This window comes from Salmo salar, chromosome ssa09 (genome assembly GCF_905237065.1).
Source record: "Salmo salar chromosome ssa09, Ssal_v3.1, whole genome shotgun sequence".
Taxonomy (NCBI): domain Eukaryota; kingdom Metazoa; phylum Chordata; class Actinopteri; order Salmoniformes; family Salmonidae; genus Salmo; species Salmo salar.
The window spans coordinates 5,393,480-5,412,437 of NC_059450.1; the positions used below are offsets into that span (position 1 = coordinate 5,393,480).

Genomic DNA, 18,958 nt, shown 5'->3' on the forward strand with positions numbered 1-18,958 from the left:
AGTACATAGCTCAACCATCAATGCAAGCTATACAGTTAGCCGTCAAGCCACGGCGTCGTCAAAACTCTAAAATACTGTTATAAATATTTTCTTACCTTTGCTGATCTTCGGCAGAATGCACTCGGAAGGACTCCCACTTCCACAAGAAATGGTCATTTGTTTGATAAAGTCCATCATTTATGTCCAAATACCTCAGTTTTGTTGGCGCGTCCAGAACACTATTCCAAAAGGCACGAGACGGGGGCGCAAATCAATAGACGAAAAGCTCAAAAGTTCCATTACCGTTTGTAGAAACATGTCAAACGCTGTTTCCAATCAAACCATAGGGTGTTTTTAACATAAACAATCGATAATATTCCAACCGGACAATAGCGTATTCATTACAGAAGAAAAATAAAAAATGCTATCCATGCGTGACCGCGCATGAAGTAACTACATGACCTCAGACAGTACACTGCTTGAACTGGCTGTTATTCGGTCAAAATTCACCAAGACTCAAACAACTTTGTAAAGACTGACATCTAGTGGAAGCCTTAGGAAGTGCAAGTTGACCCCACAGACACTGTAGTTTCAATAGAAAATGGTCTGAAAGACTACAAGTGTCAGACTTCCCACTTCCTGGTTGGATTTTTCTCAGGTTTTTCCCTGCCATATGAGTTCTGTTATACTCACAGACATCATTCAAACAGTTTTAGAAACCTCAGAGTGTTTTCTATCCAAATCTATTAATAATATGCAAATATTTGACTCTAGGCCCGAGTTGTAGGCCGTTTAATTTGGGTACGTTTTTCATTCGGCCGTGAAAATACTGCCCCCTATAGGGAAGAGGTTAACACTAAACGTGAAGATGGATGGGGTAGATGCAGCCATGTTGCCTAGGCTTCTACAGTCTTGTAATCCAGATTCTACTGCCCATTAGGACCTCTCTCTCTCTCTCTCATCTGTGTATAGGTAGCAGCGAGTGGCAGTCGATGCAGACGCAAGCTGGGGCCTTCTCCCATGTGGCTCGCTGGTTCTCCTTCCTGGGCTCCCAGGTGCCCTTCACCGCCGTGGGCCACAAGTACACCAACAGCAGGGCCACCTCACGCAATTCCAATGTAAGTAACACAACTGCCAATGGTCAACTCGCTGAATGTCTCCTCCTTCCATTGAAAATACAAGATTCTGAAAATACAAAATTCCGGTTGTTTTGTGGCCCAAGTAGTGAGCTATGTGAATACACGGTTAAGAGCAGAGTCCTAATTTGAGATCTGCACACTTAATGCAAATATTCACTTAAATCAAGCATTACTGCATTCCAATATCCCCTTGACTGTATCCTCCTCTCTATGTCCCTGTTCTCAGTCTGAGAAGGAGAAGCAGCAGGACGTGGGGAAGTTTGTGGAGCTGCCAGGAGCCGAGATGGGCAAGGTGGTGGTCCGCTTCCCCCCTGAGGCCAGCGGGTAAGGGGCAACTTCCCAAAGCAACGGTAATGTTCATTAGGAAAAACATAGAACTTTTGTACATGTCTCTTTTTTTCAGGTACCTGCACATTGGCCATGCCAAGGCTGCCCTGCTCAACCAGCACTATCAGGTGACCTTCAAGGGCAAGCTCATCATGCGCTTTGACGACACTAACCCTGAGAAGGAAAAGGAGGACTTTGAGAAGGTATCTCCTACACCTCAATCTTCTGAATTCATGTATAAACAATCCTGTGTGAAAACTGAGAATAGGCTACACGTTAAAGAAAATACAACTTTTTAGGAGAGAGAATGCTTTTATGTTCTACTATTGCCTGGAAGCATTATGTAAAAGCTGAGTTACTTGATACTTGTTAAAAGAAAGGGAAATGATCGAATGTCTGACCTACTAAAACAACCACAAGTATAAAATGGTTGGGATGAAACTGCAGAAAAGGGATCTAGCCAAATAATTTTCCTTTGTGTCCGTCTCAGGTGATCCTGGAGGACGTGGCCATGCTACAGATCAAGCCAGACCAGTTCACCTACACCAGCGACCACTTTCCCCGCATCCAGGGCATGGCGGAGCAGCTGCTGAGGGAGGGCAAGGCCTACATCGATGACACACCCCCAGAGCAGATGAAGGCAGAGAGGGAGCAGCGCACAGAGTCAAGCCACCGTAGCAACTGTAAGGGCAATATTAGTGGTGCGATAGCTGAATTCAAGCTTGTCCCCTTGTCCGAATCCACCGCTTTAGATCTGAAACTGATTGGCTCTGAAATTTCAGAGGCAGTGGTGGTCGGTGCCGTTTCAGGTGAGGTGCCATTTCAGATGAGGAAGGACGCTAATTTCTTTGATTGTTTTTTATGAGCATGGCCTTATTTCTATTACAGCATATTGGATGACTCATTCATATTCCATTCACAAAGTTCAATGTAACATCGATAGGTTTAGGCAACTACGTAATACTCGAATTTGCCCTATACTCATCATGTTGCTACAACCTAGCATGTTGCTACAACCAAGTTGACAACGTATGTGCTCACAGGTCGAGAGAGAAATTCGAGGTGACAGACATTGGCACCTTCAATACCACCTTGCACACGCTTGCCTGCAACTAGCTCATCTACGGTGTAATCATTAGTCCAACAGTTGCAAACAACTTTTATTGTACAAATTCTGGTATTTTTATCCCCGTTTCGTTCGCTTCCATTTTAAGAAATGTTTTTGTTTCAACAGAATCGGTGGCATGAATAGGAACAACCCTGATCATACATAAACACAGTTCACTCATAGGAGCCACATTGTATACCTTCTCCCATCTATGTGCTCTCCTCCTCTCACCTTTTCCCTTCGCTTGTGGACTTCAATGCAAAACACATCAGCTATGTGTGACCAGGTGAAAAAAGCTCTCCAAGCCAAACCATATCATAACCTCTACACACAGCCTACATCGTTGTCCCCATATTAGCTAAAGTAACGTTGTAGTCAACATAGCTAATAGAACTAATGCGTTAGTAAACCTGCTACAATCATGCAGTACAGTGTACAGTAAGCAGTTTAGCAGCTATACCGGCGGAAGTGAAAGTGAAAAAAATACTAAATATCTCTTGCTTCTCCTTAATTTGTTGAAAACTGTTCAACTTTTGTCTTTCTCTCTGAGTTAACTACTCACCACATTTTATGCCCTGCAGTGCTAGCTAGCTGAGGCTTATTCTTTAAGTACTAGATATGTTCTCTGATGCTTTTATTAGGTGGACAACATGTCAGTTCATGCTGCAAGAGCTATGATACTTTGGAGGACGTCCTCTGGAAGTTGTCATAATTAATGTGTAAGTCTATGAAAGAGGGTGAGAACCAAGAGCCTCCTAGGTTTTGTATTGAAGTCAATGTACCAAGAGGAGGACGGAAGCTAGCTGTCCTCCGGCTACACCATGGTGCAACCCTAAAGAGTGCTGTTGAGGCTACTGTAGACCTTCACTGCAAAACAGTGTGTTTTAATTAATTATTTGGTGGCAGGTGAATATATTTTAGTATTGTTTTATCTAAAAAGGATAACTTTTGAAATGTTTCACTACTTCCTCCTCTGAGGAGTCGCCACTGTTCAGAGGGTATGTGGAAGTTATTACCACGTGACTTGCTCCATCATTCAGTCGCATTGACCCCAACATACATTTTGAGCTCTATACATTCTTGAAAAGAGGTTCTAAGCTTCAAAACGATGTTTAACTTGTGTTTCAACTCTCTAAATTGAGTTCAGTAGAGCTAGTTATAACTAGGGATGCACGATATATCGGTAAGCATATCGGAATCGGACGATATTAGCTAAAATTGTGCATCAGCATTGGCCCGATGTCTAGTTTAACGACGATGTGCAAAACCGATGTCAAAGCTGAGGTGCGTACCTATATAACGTAGGTACATGACGCCACGGAAAATATAGCGCTACACATGCAACACAGGATTCCTAACTTAGCCCACAATGTCTGCTGTGTGAATCGAGCAGTCAACAAGTCGAGCAGTCATTTGAAAGAGTAAGAACATTTCAGCGAGACAACTCAAAAGGCGAAATCCATTAACTTCTCTAGGGTATGTGGGACGGTAGCGTCCCACCTCGCCAACAGCCAGTGAAATAGCAGAGCGCCAAATTCAAAACAACAAAATCTCATAATTCAAATTTCTCACACATACAAGTATTATACACCATTTTAAAGACAATCTTCTCGTTAATCCAACCACACTGTCCGATTAAAAAAAAAAGGCTTTACGGCGAAAGCATAGCATTAGATTATGTTAGGACAGCACCTAGACAAGAAAAACCACACAGCCATTTTCCAAGCAAGAAGAGGCGTCACAAAAACCAGAAATACAGCTAAAATGAATCACTAACCTTTGATGATCTTCATCAGATGGCACTCATAGGACTTCATGTTACACAATACATGTATATTTTGCTCGATAAAGTTCATATTTATATCCAAAAAACCCATTTTACATTGGCGTGTAATGTTCAGAAATGTTTTGCCTCCCAAAACTTCCGGTGAATGAGCACATCAATTTACAGAAATACTCATCATAAACGTTGATAAAATGTTCAACTGTTATTCAAAGAATTATAGATACACTTCTCCTTAATGCAACCGCTGTGTCAGATTTCAAAAAAGCTTTACAGCGAAAGCACACTTTGCAATAATCTGAGTACGGCGCTCAGTCACAAAACCAAACCCGCCATTTTGTGGAGTCAACAAAACTCAGAAATAGCATTATAAATATTCACTTACCTTTGATGATCTTCATCGGAATGCACTCCCAGGCATCCCAGTTCCACAATAAATGTTAATTTGTTTAGATAAAGTCCATCCTTTATGTCCAAATACCTCCTTTTTGTTCGCATGTTCAGTCGAGTAATCCAAATCCACTTTGCTCGCGCAGTGAGTTCAGACGAAAAGTCAAAAAAGTTATATTACAGTTCGTAGAAACATGTCAAACGATGTATAGAATCAATCTTCAGGATCCTTAGGAAGTGCAAAATGACCCCACAGACACTGTATATTGGATATGCAATCACTTGAAAAACTACAAACCTCAGATTTCCACACTTCCTGGTTGGATTGTTTCTCAGGTTTTTGCCTGCCATATGAGTTCTGTTATACTCACAGACATCATTCAAACAGTTTTAGAAACTTCAGAGTGTTTTCTATCCAAATCTACTAATAATATGCATATCTTCTGGGACTGAGTAGCAGGCAGTTTACTCTGGGCACCTTCTTCATCCGGATGTCAAAATACTGCCCCCTACCCAAGAGAGGTTAACGCCAAGATAATGGAATTCATTGCCCTTGACGTTCAACTGTTCTGTCGCGGAGGATGTTGGCTTTCGCCGACTGGTCGAGCACCGGTACACACTACCAAGTAGGCGCTATTTTTCAGATGTTGCCCTACCGGAGTTAAACAGTATTGTTGAAACTCACATCCATGAGCTACTTGCTATGGCTTCACTGCTATTAGCTTCACGACTGACATTTGGACCAGCATTGTCAGCCCCATGAGCATGCGGAGTCTGACAGCACAGTGGGTCGACGAGGATTTAGTACTGAGGGAAGCCGTATTGCATGTGCAAGAATGTGGTGGTTCTCATACCGCTGCTGCCATTTCAATGGCATTTGAGAAAATGTTTGAAACACTGAAACATGAACACACTCCGAGCTCCATTAGAACAACTGACTGGAGAAATAAGCTCATCAACTGTGTCTGTAGCAGACGTGACACCCTCTTTCATGGCATTGAAACGCCAGCTCAACAAAAATGCCAACACAGACCGTCGGGTTAACTTGGAAAAGTACTCTACTAGAGGCTGTGAACAAGCGATTTGTTGGCATTCTCTGTGAGCCTCTCTACTGTGTCGCCACCATGCTCGATGCTAGGTACAAGGACCGCTACTTCGATGCAGACAAGAAAACAGGGTTTACCTGAAATGTTACATACACAGCTGGACAAGATGGAAACGGACACAGTGACAGTGCGCACCGAGGACGAGAGGCCACGGACAGACTGAGCTGGAACTTCACTGTTTGACATGTATGATGAAATCCTGGTTGAGGATGAAATGACTGAACAACGAAACAGCACAGCAAGTAAGTGAGAAAAATAGGTTTTGATTGTTTTACTGGTAATGGGGACATATGTAAATGCCAACAACTTTTTGGTGTGTGTGTTCCAACTATTTAACTATACTAGAATGCTTAAAAGGCTGCACATTTTTTTAAATATTGGGTATCAGTATTGTTTCGTTTTTTTGGCAAGGAAAATATTGGATATCGCTATCGGCCAACAATGTCGAATCGGTGCATCCCTAGTTATAACAGAGTTATCCCTGATCAGATGTTTCATTTTAGTCATTAAGCAGCCCTTCTTAAGCATAAATCTTAGTCCACAGACGGTGAGACGCGATAGTCCGGTGTCCCATTGTGACATAGCTACGTGGCTCTGAGACCACCATCCGCCGGGGACTCATAGCCCGAACACGCACCAACGAACGCCCTCCGGTACACGTCCTCTGTTCATTTGAATGTTGACAGTTGAAGAAATTGCTTGCGCTGCGCTGAGAATTCGAAAAGTATGAAAGCCAATGGTCCAATATTCTCTAACACTGTTGGGCGTACATGTTTTGTACTATTATTGACCCTTTCCAGAGTGACTTACAGGAGCAATAAGGGTTAAGTGCCTTGCTCAAGGACACATTGAGAGATTCTTCACCTCGTCGACTCTGGGATTCGAACCAGCGACCTTTCGGTTACTGGCCCTATGCTCTTAACTGCTAAGCTACCTGCCGCCCAAAAGATGTTCAGAGAAAATCTCCCTTGAAATTGGTCCGTTTTCAGCACGGCGCTGTTTACATTCTGCACTTTGCGATGCAATTCCTACTGTAGAAGACATGTCTGTTATTTGGCAGGATAATGTGCTCGCTAGCTGTTTAATATGTCTACGAGTTAGTGTCCTAGCAAGCTAAACGGCTATAGTGCCTTCAGAAAGTATTCATACACCTTGACGTATTCCAAATTTTGTCACCAGCCTAAATTCAAAATAGATTAAATCGAAATTTTAGCAAATGTATTCTATATGAAATACAGATCTCATTTACATAAATATTCACACCCCGAGTTAATACTTTTTGTAGAAGCACCTTTGGCGGCGATTACAGCTTTGAGTAGTCTTGGGTATGTCTGTATCAGCTTTCCACATCTGGATTTGGGGGTTTTCTCCCATTCTTTCTTGCAGATTTTCTCAAGCTCTGTTATATTAGATGGGGAGGGGAGGTGAACAGCAATCTGAGTCTTACCACAGATTTTCATTCTGATTCTAGTCTTGGCTTTGGCATGCCTTTTTGCAAACTCCAGGTGTGCTGTCCTGTGCCTTTTTTTTCTCAGGAGTGGCTTCTGTCTTGGAGTAAATTGTATAGTTTCTGCTCTGAAATCCAATGTTAACTGTGGGAACTTTATATCACAGTAGGCTGCTGAGGAGAGGACATCTCATAATAATGGCTGGATTGGTAGTGAATGGAATGGTATCAAGTTCGAATAAATTCCATTAGTTTAGTTCCAGCCATTACTGAACTCAGCAAAATAGAAACGTCCTGTCACTGAAAACAGCGTTTTTTTTCCCAGCAAACTTAACGTGTGTAAATATTTGTATGAACATAACAAGATTAAACAACTGAGACAAACTGAACAAGTTCCACAGACAACAGAAATTGAATAATGTGTCCCTGAACAAAGGGGGGTCAAAATCAAAAGTAACAATCAGTATCTGGTGTCGCCACCAGCTGCATTAACTGCTGCAGTACTCCTCCTCATGGACTGCACCAGATTTGCCAGTTCTTGCTGTGAGATGTTACCCCACTCTTCCACCAAGGCAAGTTTCTGGGGGGAATGGCCCTAGCCCTCACCCTCCGATCCAACAGGTCCCAGACGTGATCAAGGCTCTTTGCTGGCCTTGGCAGAACACTGACATTCCTGTCTTGCAGGAAATCACGCACAGAACGAGCAGTATGGCTGGTGGCATTGTCATGCTGGAGGGTCATGTCAGGATGAGCCTGCAGGTAGGGTACCACATGAGGGAGGAGGATGTCTTCCCTGTAACGCACAGCGTTGAGATTGCCTGCAATGACAACAAGCTCAGTCTGATGATGCTGTGACACACTGCCCCAGACCATGGCGGACCCTCCACCTCCAAATCGATCCCTCTCCAGAGTACAGGTCTCGGTGTAACGCTCATTCCTTCGATGATAAACGCGAATCTGACCATCACCCCTGGTGAGACAAAACCGCGACTCGTCAGTGAAGAGCACTTTTTGCCAGTCATGTCTGGTCCAGCGACGGTGGGTTTGTGCCCATAGGCGACGTTGTTGCTGGTGATGTCTGGTGAGGACCTGCCTTACAACAGGCCTACAAGCCCTCAGTCCAGCCTCTCTCAGCCTATTGCAGACAGTCTGAGCCCTGATGGAGGGATTGTGCGTCCCTGGTGTAACTCGGGAAATTGTTGCCATCCTGTACTTGTCCCGCAGGTGTGATGTTCGGATGTACCGATCCCGTGCAGGTGTTGTTACACGTGGTCTGCCACTGCGGGGACGATCGGCTGTCCGTCCTGTCATCCTGTAGCGCTGTCTTAGGCGTCTCACAGTACGGACATTGCAATTTATTGCCCTGGCCACATCTGCAGTCCTCATGCCTTCTTGCAGCATGCCTAAGGCACATTCACGCAGATAAGCAGGGACACTGGGTGTCTTCTTTTGGTGTTTTTCAGAGTCAGGGCACTAGAGGCATTTCTACTAAGTTTTCATAACTGTGACCTTAATTGCCTACCGTCTGTAAGCTGTTAGTGTCTTAACGACCATTCCACAGGTGCATGTTTATTAATTGTTTATGGTTCATTGAACAAGCGTGGGAAACGGTGTTTAAACCCTTTACAATGAAGATCTGTGAAGTTGTTTGGATTTTTACGAATGATCTTTGAAAGACCGGGTCCTAAAAAGGGACTTTTCTTTTTTTGCTCAGTTTATGAGCTCGTCCTTCCCAGTTAAGGTGCCACCAACCTCCTGTGCTTTATATAGACTGGTGTGTTTCTAATTCATGTCCAAACAATTGGATTGGCCACAGGTGTACTCATATCAAGTTGTAATGGCATCTCAAGGACGATCAAAGGAAATTGGATGCACCTGAGCTCAATTTGGAGTGTCAATGTTATATAAATGAGATTTTCAATAATTTGGCAAAAATGTCTTAACATGTTTTCACTTTGTCATTATGTGGTGAGAATTTGTTTGTATTTAATCAGTTTTGAATTCAGGCTGTAACATAATAAAATGTGGAATAAATCAAGGGGTAAGAAAGCGCTGTAGTTTGCTAGCTTGTCAGTTGACTCTTAGCAAGCCAAGTACTTGTTTTGAAAGTTGGATCTCATCAGAGGCTTTAAAATTGTACTTACACTTTGATGTTGAAATTAATTGGGTGGTTAGAAAACGTGGTGTTCTAGTGAATTCTGTTTTAATCCAAAAACAGACCATACCAATATTTTAGACTTTTTTAATAATAATTTGCTTTGCTTCAACTTATCGATTTGGAATTCAGTTGATAATGACTTCTTTACTCATCGCCTTTCTCCTCTTTCTCCCATGCCTCTCCCCCTCCTTCCTTTCTCCACCCCTCCCCCAGCGGTGGAGCAGAACCTAAAGATGTGGGAGGAGATGAAGGCGGGCACGGAGTACGGCCAGACCTGCTGCATGCGGGCCAAGATTGACATGGCCTCCAACAACGGCTGCATGCGCGACCCCACCTTCTACCGCTGCAAGAATGCCCCCCACCCCCGAACTGGCACCACCTACAGGTAGGGGGACATGGCACGCTACCGAAAAAATGTAGCAATTTATTTAATTAGTCCTCTATTTAAAATGTTTTGATATGTTTTATTTTATATAATCAGGGAGTTATGCTGAGACTATGATTTCGTTTGCAGATGGGCCCTGCATGAACACATCAATAAACAATAATTACACAACACATTCGGAAAGTATTCAGACCCCTTGACTTTTTCCACATTTTGTTACATTACAGCCTTATTCTAAAATGGATAAAATAAAAAAAATCCTCATCTATCTACACACCATACCCCATAATGACAGTGAAAAGAGGTTTAGACATTTTTGAAGATGTATTAAAAACTGAAATACATTATTTACTTAAGTATTCAGACCCTTTGCTATGAGACTTGAAATTGAGCTCAGGTGCATCCTGTTTCCATTGATCATCATTGATGTTTCTACAACTTGATTGGAGTCCACCTGTGGTAAATTCAATTGATTGGACATGATTTTGGAAGGCACACACCTGTCTATAGAAGGTCCCACAGTTGACAGTGCATGTCAGAGCAAAAACCAAGCCATGAGGTTGAAGGAATTGTCCGTAGATAGTAGTGATAGTGGCTTTATCGCAATACCGGCTGAATTTCTACCTGCTTGAATGACTATAGCTCAGATTAACATGAAATGACACCGGGAATCAATAGAACATCGCCCAGAGATGCACATAAACAATAGAAAAATCAAAATGGGTGTCTCTTTCCTTTAACAGAGCCGATATACCGGGTGTGTAACGTTCGCGTACGAAAAGCACCCCGTTGTTCACATGGTCAGTGCAGCAGGTTACATTTAGTAAAATGGGAGTGTATCACTCGTGACTCATGCCCTATTGCATGTCCTGTGTAGCAGCTCACTTAGGCGCATAACAGGCTTCACACGTTTACATTATATTTACCCCCCAGGGTGTACCCCACGTACGACTTCGCCTGCCCCATCGTGGACAGCGTAGAGGGTGTGACCCACGCGCTCCGCACCACGGAGTACCACGACCGCGATGACCAGTTCTACTGGGTGATCGATGCACTGCGCCTGCGCAAGCCCTACATCTGGGAGTATGCCCGGCTCAACCTCAACAACACGGTGCTCTCCAAACGCAAGCTCACATGGTTTGTTGACCAGGGTTACGTCGACGGCTGGTGAGTAAACCTAATACCCTTTCCATACGACAGGGTTATGTTTAGTACGGCTCACCTTAGCAACATTTTTGGCAATCCGTAAATGAATATCTGTTTTTATTTGACAAGTACAGTTTGTACCATTCTGTTTTTTTCCCTGCTGAACACAACACCTGGAGAAGATGGTCACTTCGCATTGCACTGATGGAGTAGATTTTTGATACCTGTTAGTAAAATAATCTTAGTTCTTCATTGAAGCCCAGATCCAAATCAAATGTTTTTTTCCCTCTGCCTCAGGGATGACCCCCGCTTCCCGACTGTCAGAGGTGTCCTGCGCAGAGGAATGACCGTCGAGGGCCTCAAGCAGTTCATTGCTGCCCAGGTGTGTGTGTTTCTAAGCTACATGACCATACCTGCTTGTCGAACATCTCATTCCAAAATCATGGGCAGTAAAAGTGATATCCTATGACGGTGCTACATTGAAAGTGACTGAGGTCCAGTAAGGCCATTCTACTGCCAATGTTTGTCCATGGAGATTGCATGTCTGTGTGCTCGATTTTATATACCTCTCAGCAATGGGTTTGGCTGAAATAGCCGAATCCTCTAATTTGATGGGGTGTCCATATACTTGTATTTATAGTGTATCAAAGGGAATAAGGTTTTGAAGTGTCTGTCCTTATATCGAGGAGATATAAGAAAGCTCAGGAAATATTTTGGTTGTTCTGGACACATACAGTGCTTTCGGGAAGTGTTCAGACCCCTTGACTTTTTCCACATTGTTACGTTACAGCCTTATTCTATAATTGATAAAATAATATTTTCTTTATTTAATATTTTATTTTTATTTTCTCCCTTACCTTTCTACTCATTATTCCTTGTTAATAAAACAAATGTATGCTTTCATTTGATTCAAATAACTATAATTTACCTCATAATGACAAAGCGAAAACAGAGTTTTTGAAATGTTTACAAAGTGCATGTCAGAGCTAAAACAAGCCATGAGGTCGAAGGAATTGTCCATAGAGCTCAGAGACAGGATCCTGTCGAGGCACAGATCTGAAGGTCCCCATGAACACAGTGGCCATCATTCTTAAATGGAAGAAGTTTTTAACCTCTTAACTTCCATACATTTTTGTGGGTTACCTTCAGATGGGGGAAGTAGAGCAAAACATAGAACGCCATCATGTTCGCGAGTGTCCCCTTTCCACGGTGGGGTCATATTAGTTTGTAACCCAAATGGTTTGAACGCTACAGACAGAAATTTGCACATCAGCGCTCCCAACTTCAGACGAGTCCCATGGGGCTTGTAGTCCAAACCGTTTGGATGTAACACATGTTTTCGTGAGAAGAATTTTCGGGATGTCTCATGGTCGAGCAAACACCGCTGTAGCTCTGCCACCTTCCACTGTGGATGCGGAAGGACGACTTAGGTGTATGTGGTGGATTGAGATGCAGCCCATGCAAAAACAACTAGCTTAAACTGACAGATTTTGATGGGGATTTTTTTATTCTGTTACTTCAATAGACTCATAAGGCCCAGTGTAGTGATATTCCTGTGTTTTATATATATTTCCACACTGTAATTGTGAAAATTATGATAATGCCATTCTAGTGTAAGAGCTGTTTGAAAAGACTGCTGGAAATTTCATCCTGTTTTGGCCTGCTTGGTGTCATCACCAGGCGGTAAATTAGTTAATAGACCAATAAGAAACAGTTCCAAAGTATTCTGCCAATAACAGCTAATTTTCAGTTTTCCCATCCCCACTCACACCACTCCCAGAAAGTCCTAGCAAAATTCTTACTTGAGAAATTGCTTTCTTATAAGAAGCTATTTTTGTTTATTTTTGAGCACTTAAATTGAAAACAATCACATTAAGGTACTTGATTGTTACACAGATATGATTTGATATGAGCTAAAAATGGCTGCGTTGGACCTTTGTAATGAACTCTTATTGTCATGTTTTTAGACTGTTGCTCCTTTTATTTTGTTGTTGATTGCGTCTTTGAAACCGTCTGTTCTTTCATCCAGGGTGGATCCAGGTCTGTGGTCAACATGGAATGGGACAAGATCTGGGCCTTTAACAAGAAGGTATGCATGCATGTATTCCGATCTTCCCCTTTCTCTACACACTGATTTGGACTGATCTTGATTGAAACCTGCCCCTTTGAAAGCCACTGTATGGGAGAAGCTCTTTAGGTCAAGTCTAAGAATCCGCATATGAAAATCAGTGGCATGCTGGTAGATTTGACAAGACTGGTATTGTAGGTTTTAGGCATATTTAAACACTATTATTAATGGTTTGGTTGCCTAAATTGGTTGGAGCAGAAACAAATGCACTATATCCCTAAGGAAGCTTATTACATGCGTACACACACACACACACTTCGTTCCTCTGATAGCTCGCCTACTCACAGCTTGCATGGCTGCTGCCTTTTTGTTTTATGCTATTCTTCTCCCACTTTGCTTTCCCCCCCCCCATCCCCCCTGCGTTCCTCCAGACCTGGGATAACTATAGTTTTAGCTATGCTTTGTGGAAAGTAACAATTTTGAATACAGAGCACCAAAAATGACAACTTTTTAAAACTATTGGAATACAGATCTCAGAAAGTGACTGCTTTTCCATACTATTTGAATACAGATCTGAGAAAGCACCTACTTTTTACAAATATTTGAATACAGATCTCAGAAAGTGACTACTTTTCAGAAACGACTGGATAGGCTGCCTTCAACTAATGGCAGGGTTCTGTCTGGAACTGCATGTTGAAGATAGGAATAGAGAACACATCTCACAAATACTATTCCAATCTCTCTGAAAGAAATGTATTGTTTAGATTAAATATGACTATCTGAATATTTTGATGATGTCCATTATCCTGAATGTCCATTGCCCCAGGTGTACCAAATCAACTGAAACCAATTATATTTTATGCCGATACGTATTGACACTAAACTACTTTATGATTTCTTTTCAACATACCACTGAAAAGCTTGACAGCTACAACTACTTTTATGATACACAACATGACCTAAAGTATGTGGACACCTGCTTGTCGAACATCTCACTCCAAAATCATGGGCATTAATATGGAGTTAGTCCCCCCTTTGCTGCTGTAACAGCCTCCACTCTTCTGGGAAGGCTTTCCACTAGATGTTGGAACATTGCTGCGGAGAATTGCTACTATTGATCCACGAGCATTCGTAAGGTCAGTCAGTGATGTTGGGCGATTAGGCCTGCCTCGCAGTCGGCGTTCCAATTTATCCCAAAGGTGTTCGACGGTTTTGAGGTCAGGGCTCTGTTTAGGCTGTTAGTTCTTCCTCACCGATCTTGACAAACCATTTTGTATGGACCTCGCTTTGTGCACGGGGGCATTGTCATGCTGAAACAGGAAAGGGCCTTCCCCAAACTGTTGCAACAAAATTGGAAGCACAGAATCATCTAGAATGTCATTGTATGCTGTAGCTTTAAGATTTTCCTTCAATGGAACGAAGGGGCCTAGCCCGAACCATGAAAAACAGCCCCAGACCATTATTCCTCCAGAGTCTAATGGTGGCGAGCTTTACATCACTAAACCCGACCCTTGGCATTCGCATGGTGGTCTTAGGCTTGTGTGTGGAAACCCATTTCATGAAGCTCCCGCTGAACAGTTCTTGTGCTGATGTTGCTTCCGGAGGCAATTTGGAACTCAGTAGTGAGTGTTGCCACCGAGGACAGACAATTTTTACAGACTACGTGCTTCAGCGCTCTGTGGTCCTGTTCTGTGAACTTGTGTGGCCCACCACTTCGCGGCTGAGCCGTTGTTGCTCCTCGACGTTTCCACTTCACAATAACCGCACTTACAGTTGACCAGGGCAGAAATTTGATGAACTGACTTGTTGGAAAGGTGGCATCCTATGACGGTGCCATGTTAAAAGTCACTGAGCTCTTCAGTAAAGCCATTCTACTGCCAATGTTTCTCTATGGCGATTGCGTCGTTGTGTGCGCAATTTCATACACCTGGCAGCAGAGGGTGTGGCTGAAATAGCCAATTCCTCTAATTTGAAGGGGTTTCTACATACTTTTGTTGATATAGTGTACCTGAAAATACTGCGGTGTTCTTGAATCAAACACACACTATACCATCTTTAAAGGGATAGTGGCTCAAGTGAAAGTCACCCAGTAAAATATTACTTGAGTAAAGGTATTTGGTTTTAAATATAGTTAAGTATCAAAAGTACATATAATTGTTAAAATAAAGTAAAAGTATAAAGAATTGAACATTTTCCTGGCCTGCTAAACATTCAAAATGTAACGAGTACTTTTGGGTGTCAGGGAAAATGTATGGACTAAAAAGTACATTATTTTCTTTAGGAATGTAGTGACGTAAAGTTGTCAAAAATATGAATAGTAAAGTGCAGATAACCAAAACAACTACTTATGTACTATTTGAAAATATTTTTACTTAAGTTCTTTACACCACTCCTCAGAATACAAGCTAACATGATTTTCAACCTACCTAGGCTGTAGTTGATTCAAGAAGGCAGTGTTGGAGTATTTAGTTTCTTTTCGACACTTAATATCCATATTCTGTGTGTATATACTGACATGTATGTGTGACTGATAGATGCATACACACACACGTGTTTTGAAATGAATGTAAGTTGTAAAGTATTTAGTCTATAATGTCTGTCGGACCCCAGTAAGTCTAGCTGTCTCCATTGGCGTCGGCTAATGGGGATCCTAATAAATCACATCAAATTGTTGCTGTTAGCAGCGTTCTCTGTAACATTTTACTTTACTGTTGTTGTTCATGTCTTATTACAACTAATTACTTTAAACAATATTTTATTAGCATGTTACGTAGTACTTTGGTAATTGTATCTTACTTGCGTAGTTTTTGTAAAGCGGAATAGTGACTTATTCCGCTGATATATAATAACTCAATATTATGCAATTTCCAAAGTCCTATGTAACAACATTGCTTTTGTAATAATCGCAAAGTTACTACACGTGTAAGAACTTGATGTCAAGTGTTACTGTATTGCCTTTTGTATCAGTCATTTTTAAAATACAGACAGACAGACAGACAGACAGACAGACAGACAGACAGACAGACAGACAGACAGACAGAGTTGAAGTTGGAAGTTTACATACAATTTAGCCAAATACATTTAAACTCAGTTTTTCACAATTCCTGACATTTAATCCCAGTAAAAATTCCCTGTCTTAGGTCAGTTAGGATCACCACTTTATTTTAAGAATGTGAAATGTCAATAATAGTAGAGTGAATTATTTATTTCAGCTTTAATTTCTTTCATCACATTCCCAATGGTTCAGAAGTGTACATACACTCAATTAGTATTTGGTAGCATTGCCTTTAAATTGTGTAACTTGGGTCAAATGTTTCAGATAGCCTTCCACAAGCTTGCCACAATAAGTTGGGTGAATTTTGGCCCATTCCTCCTGACAGAGCTGGTGTAACTGAGTCCGGTTTGTAGGCCTCCTTGCTTGCACACACTTTTTCAGTTCTGCCCACAAATTTTCTATAGGATTGAGGTCAGGGCTTTGTGATGGCCACTCAAATACCTTGACTTTGCTGTCCTTAAGCCATTTTGCCACAACTTTGGAAGTTTGCTTGGGGTCATTGTCCATTTGGAAGACCCATTTGCAACCAAGCTTTAACTTCCTGACTGATGTCTTGAGATGTTGCTTCAATATATCCACAAAATTTTCCCTGCCTCATGATGCCATCTATTTTGTGAAGTGCACCAGTCCCTCCTGCAGCAAAGCTCCCCCACAGCATGATACTGTCACCCCCGTGCTTCACAGTTGGGATGGTGTTCTTTGGCTTGCAAGTCTCCCCCTTTTTCCTCTAAACATAACGATGGTCATTATGGCCTAACAGTTCTATTTTTGTTTCATCAGACCAGAGGACATTAATCCAAAAAGTACGATCTTTGTCCCCATGTGCAGTTGCAAACCGTAGTCTGGCTTTTTTGTGGCCGTTTTGGAGCAGTGGCTTCTTCCTTGCTGAGCGGCCTTTCAGGTTATGTCGATATAGGACTCGTTTTACTGTGGATATAAATACTTTTGTACCTGTTTCCTCCAGCATCTTCTCAAGGTCCTTTGCTGTTGTTCTGAGATTGATTTGCACTTTTCGCACCAAAGTACATTCACCTCTAGGAGACAGAACGCTCCTTCCTGAGTGGTATGACGGCAGGGTGGTCCCATGGTGTTTATACTTGCATACTATTGTTTGTACAGATGAACATGGTACATTCAGGCGTTTGGATGAACCAGACTTGTGGAGGTCTACAATTTTTTTTCTGAGGTCTAGGCTGATTTCCTTTGATTCTCCCATGATGTCAAGCAAAGAGGCACTGAGTTTGAAGGTAGGCCTTGAAATACATCCACAGGTACACCTCCAATTGACTCAAATGATGTCAATTAGCCTATCAGAAGCTTCTAAAGCCATGACATTTTCTGGAATTTTCCAAGCTGTTTAAAGGCACAGTCAATTTATTGTATGTAAACTTCTGACTCACTGGAATTGTGATACAGTGAATTTTGACTGAAATAATCTGTCTGTAAACAATTGTTGGGAAAATTTCTTTTGTCATGCATGAAGTAGATGTCCTAACCGACTTGCCAAAACTATAGTTTGTTAACCTGTTCAGGACAGACGTTCCGCCTGCGGAACACCTAGCCAACAGCCAATGGCATCCCATGGCGCGAAATACAAAACCAACTAAAATACCACAATTCAATTTTCTCAAACAATCAACTATTTTACACCATTTTAACCTGTTGGGGCTAGGGGGCAGTATTTGCACGGCCGGATAAAAAACGTACCCGATTTAATCTGGTTACTACTCCTGCCCAGTAACTAGAATATGCATATAATTATTGGCTTTGGATAGAAAACACCCTAAAGTTTCTAAAACTGTTTGAATGGTGTCTGTGAGTATAACAGAACTCATTTGGCAGGCCAAAACCTGAGAAGATTCCGTACAGGAAGTGGCCTGTCTGACAATTTCTTGCCCTCCTTGATCATCTCTAACAAATACAGGGGATCTCTGGCATGACGTGACACTTCCTACGGCTCCCATGGGCTCTCAGGAGGCGGGAAAAAGCTGAACGATGTAATTCCATCCCCAGGCTGAAACACATTAGCGCGTTTGGCAAGTGCTCTATCAGAGGGCCATTAGACTGAGGCTCGTGCATGAGGGGATAGCATGCTTTTACTTTCACTCTCTTTGTAATAAAAAACGATTTCCCGGTCGGAATATTATCGCTTTTTTACGAGAAAAATGGCATAAAAATTGATTGAACAAAACATGCATGTATTGTATAACATAATGTCCTAGGGTTGTCATCTGATGAAGATCATCAAAGGTTAGTGCTGCATTTAGCTCTGATGAAGATCATCAAAGGTTAGTGCTGCATTTAGCTGTGGTTTGGGTTTATGTGACATTTAATGCTAGCTTGAAAAATGGGTGTCTGATTATTTCTGGCTGGGTACTCTGCTGACATAATCTAATGTTTTGCTTTCGTTGTAAAGCCTTTTTGAAATCGGACAGTGTGGTTAGATTAACGAGAGTCTTGTCTTTAAAATGGTGTGAAATAGTCATATGTTTAAAAAAATTGAAGTTTTTGCATTTTTGAGGTATTTGAATATCGCGCCACGGGATTACACTGGCTGTTGAGTAGGTGGGAAGCAAGCATCCCACCTAGCCCATAGAGGTTAAAGACAAGACTCTCGTTAATCTAACCACATTGTCCGATTTCAAAAAGGCTTTACAGCGAAAGCAAAACATTAGATTATGTCAGGAGAGTACCCTGCCAAAAATAATCACTCAGCCATTTTCAAAGCAAGCATATATGTCACAAAAACCAAAACCACAGCTAAATGCAGCACTAACCTTTGATGATCTTCATCAGATGACACTCCTAGGACATTATGTTATACAATACATGCATGTTTTGTTCAATCAAGTTCATATTTATATCAA

The 18,958-nt window shown here is 42.0% G+C and overlaps 1 protein-coding gene across 1 annotated transcript in view; it reads left to right on the forward strand.

Moving 5' to 3' along the window:
• eprs1 (glutamyl-prolyl-tRNA synthetase 1) overlaps positions 1-18,958 on the forward strand; it is an 88,025-nt gene that overhangs the window by 8,695 nt on the left and 60,372 nt on the right. Inside the window, exons 5-12 of the mRNA XM_014209991.2 lie at positions 952-1,097; positions 1,345-1,442; positions 1,522-1,648; positions 1,936-2,128; positions 9,651-9,822; positions 10,756-10,989; positions 11,266-11,350; positions 12,998-13,057. Of these exons, the coding sequence (XP_014065466.2) occupies positions 952-1,097; positions 1,345-1,442; positions 1,522-1,648; positions 1,936-2,128; positions 9,651-9,822; positions 10,756-10,989; positions 11,266-11,350; positions 12,998-13,057 (1,115 nt within the window). The remainder of the gene's footprint in view (positions 1-951; positions 1,098-1,344; positions 1,443-1,521; positions 1,649-1,935; positions 2,129-9,650; positions 9,823-10,755; positions 10,990-11,265; positions 11,351-12,997; positions 13,058-18,958) is intronic.